The sequence below is a fragment of the Cibotium barometz genome, chromosome 20 (assembly GCF_041138505.1).
Source record: "Cibotium barometz isolate CiBa-2024 chromosome 20, ASM4113850v1, whole genome shotgun sequence".
Taxonomy (NCBI): Eukaryota; Viridiplantae; Streptophyta; class Polypodiopsida; order Cyatheales; family Cibotiaceae; genus Cibotium; species Cibotium barometz.
In genome coordinates this window covers 37822843-37828034 of record NC_141065.1, presented here as the reverse complement: position 1 = coordinate 37828034, position 5192 = coordinate 37822843, and the positions used below count along the sequence as shown (strand labels likewise).

General features: G+C 43.7%; 1 protein-coding gene across 1 annotated transcript; it reads left to right on the top strand.

Annotated features, from left to right (window-relative positions):
* The first annotated feature begins 590 nt into the window (after positions 1 to 590).
* Positions 591 to 2713, top strand: LOC147627837 (aspartyl protease family protein 2-like). The gene has a single exon (XM_086814810.1). The coding sequence runs from the start codon at positions 928 to 930 to the stop codon at positions 2389 to 2391; it is 1464 nt and encodes a 487-aa protein (XP_086670936.1). The 5' UTR covers positions 591 to 927; the 3' UTR covers positions 2392 to 2713.
* The last annotated feature ends 2479 nt before the right edge of the window (positions 2714 to 5192 follow it).

Here is a 5192-nt window from a genome sequence, read left to right as displayed (position 1 = left end):
AAGTCCATGTTGCAATCGCAATAATGTTGTGCCCACAACAATGATGCATGTACCTCAACAAGATGGACAAAGAAGTGTGGGACAACTTTATCACATTCTTTGGAGAAAAGGTTAAAATTTTTGAGATTTTTATTAAGCGTCAATTCCTTACTATGAGAAAGAAATACAAAACTTATGTTAGTGATAACAACACTTTTGTTTCTTCTTTGATAACTAGTTAGCATTGTCTACAAGATAGAAGATGATAATGACATATTAATGTTCTTGTGTCAAACCTAAATATTAGAAAATGAGAAGCCCAACATTAATCTAAAGGTGGCATTTTGATACCCACGTCCTTTTCCTTGGTCCAATGGGTTGGTCGCAAGTTTTCATCATCATGAGTTGCACGAGCTATAGGAGATTTTTAACCATGGTGGGGCCTGGGAGAGGGAACTTGACAATGGTTAAGCAAAAGGAGTACTCAGTGGAGTCACCTTGTGGACCATGGGTGGGGGACGCATGGGTTTGATTTTGCTCTGGCATTTGTCATAGCCATTTTGCACCAAGCTTTATAAACATAGTGGGCTTACCCGTGCAGCTCCACACATTTATAATTCCCAGCTTGATATTTTTTCAAATTCCTAGAGTAATAGGAGCCTATCCCTTCTCTAACCTCCGATATACTTCCCAAACCTCCAAATTCACTATTTTCGTGAAACTCTTCCTTTTATATAATGTATATAAAGAAGATGGAGTGTGTTTGCATTTTCATTGAAGTTTCCATTGCACTTTGGGGCACCTCATACTTCCGCTTGCACTCTCTCTCTCTTCTCAAGATGAGTGTAGATATCTGCATTGGATTACTTCAGTGTCCTTTGCTCGTAGAGTAGCTCTCTCTCTCTCTCTCTCTCTCTCTCTCTCGCTCGCTCTCTCTACGCAGTAGCCATGGTAAAGAAGGTCTCCATGGCTCTGGTGCATGCACTTGTGGTGGTATTTGCCTTGATTTTGCTACGCTTGCCACCACCTTCTTCTTCTTCTTCACTATCATCATCATCATCATCATCATCATCTGTGAGCTTCTCTTTGACACATAGAGATGCAGAAAGCTCCTTGGTGAGAAGCCAAGAGGCTGACCCTAGTGACTTGCCACAAGGAATGCCATTGAGAGAGTTTGTGGCCTCAGGGAGGGCGATGAGGGGGAGGATTGAAAGGCAGGAAAGAAGGAGGAGACAAGGTAGTAGAGGCAATGGTGGAGGAGCAGTGGTGGGCAGGTTTTCTTATCTCAATGAGAGTGTAGGGGACTTCTACCTCACTCTCCCAGTGGGGAACCCCCCTCAGAACCTCATTTTTACACTAGACACAGGCAGTGAGCTCACATGGTCTCAGTGCTCACCTTGCAAAGTATGCACCGACACTGGGCCTCTTTTTGCCTTCGACAAATCCTCCTCTTATGAGAAAGTCTCATGCTCTTCCCCTCTTTGCGCTCGGAGCTTGGGCTTCGCAGGGGGTTGCAGCAGCAACTCCTCCACAGGCTTCTGCATCTTTCAATTGCAGTATGGTGATGGCTCTATGGATGCAGGCTACATATCCATCGATTCTTTGAACTTTGGGAAACACTTTACCAAGCCCTTTGTCTTTGGTTGTGCCGTGACAGACCTAGACGCTGTCCCTGCTCCCACATCTGGCATCATCGGCCTCAACGCTGGCCCTTTCTCTTTCACATCTCAACTTCTTACTGGGCACCCTAAGCTTCCCAACAAGTTTGCTTACTGCCTCCCGGACAGGTTCAAAAACGTAAACTCATCAGGCATCATTGAATTCGGTGATTACAAGCTGCCCAAGAAGCTCAGCTACACACCTTTGCTGCCACCGTATGGTCCATTGGGTGATTTATACTATTATGTAGGGCTACAAGGGATTAGTGTGGGGAAGAGCATGATTAAGGTTCCGAATTATGCCTTGAAGGCTTCTGAGCTGGGGATGGGGGGGACAATATTTGATTCTGGGACAGCACTGACACAGTTGGTGAAGTCTGTGTATAGGGAAGTGTTGGGTGTGCTAGTGAAGGAGACTGCGCATTTACATCCATTTGCATCAAAAGGGGCAGGGTCTGATCTGTGTTACAAGATACCAACGACAGCAAGCGAGCTTCCTAAGATGCCCACGATAACCTTTCACTTTGTGGGCATGGCGGAGCTGGAGCTAGGGCCTGAGAGTATACTGTACGCTGCTGCTGTGGATGGTGATGAGATTCTCATGTGCTTGGCCTTTGCAAGCTCCACCTCCATGATGAACACTATAGGCAATTACCAGCAGCAAAACTATTGGGTTGAGTATAACCTTCAAACTTCCAGCCTTGGATTGGCCAAGGCCAACTGCGCAGCAACGACGTCCTTTTTCGTACCGTAACTTTGTACTTTTTATTACGGTAGGCATACATATAAAAGTAAAGTGTGGCAACTTCAACCAAGTTATTTTTTCTTATGAAGGGCTTTTCTTTACCTAGCTTTTCTTTATGAAGAGATTGGAAGGACATATAACTAAATTTCCCAAAACCTTTCTGTTCTTTTGAAGGGTAATTGTGTTTTCACCCTTCTTGTGAAGGTTTTGACCTCCTTGGAAGGGTACTGTAACCTTCAAATCCTAGCACTAGTGGCAAGTGCGACTAGAAATCTTTTGTGGGCTTTGTTGCTGTAATAAAATCAAGTCGATGTCAAATTGTATCACACAACCCACCCACTTGCAGCATTTTGTGAGCCTTTGTCCAAAGACATGCCCCATGTAGGTTCAGGGTCAAGTCACTCTCAGATCTTATGTGCAATGTCATGCACTTGTCAAATGTAAGCCACTTGCAAGCTCTAATTTTCTTCAAACACTTATTAGGCCTTAGGTTGGGTCACGGGTGTCTCTACTCTCAACAATGCAAGCTAAGAGTCAATCAAAGTCATTTAGGTCATAGGATCTAACACATGAAAATCTTAATAAAATGTGACTACTAATGAAAAACAGTAAAAAGCCCAAGGAATATGGTTGCCCAATTTTCACAGGTATTAATTAATTTGTTGAAGAGAAACAACCTTAGCTATAGCAAGATTTAACAGTGAAAGAAGCTTAGTTAAATGAGAGCTTGGCGCTTGTAGACACGTGGAGACGGATCTTTCTACATGTGGAGGGGGATCTTTCTGGGGGATTATGGTCGGTGGGATATTTTTTTCTCGGGCATTGGCTCCTTCTCTTTGTTCATTGGTCTGTCGTCTGTTTGGGTTTGCTAGTGTCTATCTCTCTCGAGTCTTCGTGGGTATGAGGCGATGTTGGAAGGTTGCTGGGGTAAGGTGTGGAAGGAAGGGGGAGGCATGTTTGAGGGCAATGGGAGGCATGTGGCCTGACGACGCATGGCGGGAGGTGAGGTCTAAGGGAGAGGAGGAGTTGTTGAAGTAGAGACGGAGAGGTAGGTGAGGTCTGATGTGAGGAGCGGAGGTGTTGTCGATGTAGAGACAGGGACGTACAACTAAGACGGAGGGGTAGGTTGGGTGCTTGTGGCTGCTAGGGAACCCTAGGTTATTCATTAGTTAGTGCTCGCTTGTGGTGGGCACTAATTAATGAACAGGATTAAGTGGCTGTAGGATCTAACACGCATGCAAACCTTAATAAAATGTAATTGGTAATGAAAAAGGGGTAAAATGCCCAAGGATTAAGTGGCAATAGAGTAAGCTCTTCTAAAGTAAGCCTTGGACACCTTGCCTATGTATGTATCCAAGGATGGGCCAAGGGACTAGCCAATCCATGCATGGTAAAATGGTCACAACAAGTCCCACGATGATGACAAGGTCGGCCTCATCAGCTTGCTTCAACCACTCCGATTAACATGATTTCGAGCTTGTTAAGTTATCGAGCTCAACTAGTGCTACGACAGACATTGATGACCCGCTTGGGTGTGATAGCTTTCGCACTTATGCCAATGGCATGGTTGGTGAGATTATTGTTGATATGCCACCAATGGATGACAGGCTGTGTGACAACCACTTTGGAGTACTATAGTTATAGCGCTGGCTCATATAGTTAGGTACACATTATGGACCAACCATTTTATGTTATTGTAGGAGGAGATTACTTTCCCTTTATGTATATACTCTTATCTTTTAGTCATATGGTTTTAGAGAATAGAAGAAGATAGAAGAAAATTTAGCCATCCATCTCTCTCTCATGTCTTGCACTCTTGTGTGTGTGTGCTTGCAAGAAACTCAAGCTCTCTCTCCCTCCCTCACATTGTCTTTATGGTATCAGAGCTCCGGTTTGTGGGAGAGCTCGGGAGGCAAGCAAGAGGCAAGAACAAGCAAGGAAGGAAGCGTTACATGGGTAAGAGGATCATCATCCCTTCCCTTTTTGGTTTAGGTACAACACCCCTATTGAGAAAACGTGGTGCTCATGCTAGATCAAGTGTGTGGAGAGGAGAGACTCAAAAAATACAAGAACAATATCTTGCTTATTAAGTTGTTTATGAATACAACTAGGCCTTGCTCACATACAAAATGCCTCATAGCTCCACCTTTAAATAGGTGAGCAAGTGGACCTTAAGTCCATTCACACTCACACCCTTCTCTTCCCCTTCTACATAACCTTAGTCTCTTAATAACCCCCTCGTGGGGTAGCTCCAAGAGCTACATATCTCTGATTGAGGATTTGTACGCTTGGAGGTGCATGTGTGGTATGCATAAAATATATGAAGCATGCCAGCTTGGTAAGCATGCCAAACATGCTTTCGTACATGAAAAGCATGTTAGTGCAAGGCCATTAGATGTTATACATTCAAATGTATGGGGACCGACCAAGACTGTAACAATTGTAGGTTGTAGGTATTATGTTACATTCATTTTGATGAGACCACACTAGGAAAGTATGGGTTTTATCTCATGAAGGAGGAAAATGAGTTGTTTTCTCACTTTCAGAGATTTAAAGGCTTGGTCGAGAAGGAAAAAGTCATGCAAATAAAATGCTTGAGATCAGATTGTGGGGGGGGATAATATTTCTCCAATGAGTTTAGTAATTTCTTCAGAAAGCACGTAATCAAGAGACAATTTATATTCAAGAGAAAAAATAGACACATTGCAAAAGTGGCATGTGCCTTGATGACTATTTTTAGGCAGAAGCAATAGCAACTGCTATGTACATTATGACTAGGACACCCACTGTAGCTGTTCATGGTATGATGC

Bases quoted from the DNA above. Each gene is read 5' to 3' on its own strand.
- LOC147627837 (XM_086814810.1), top strand. From the start codon at position 928: ATGGTAAAGAAGGTCTCCATGGCTCTGGTGCATGCACTTGTGGTGGTA.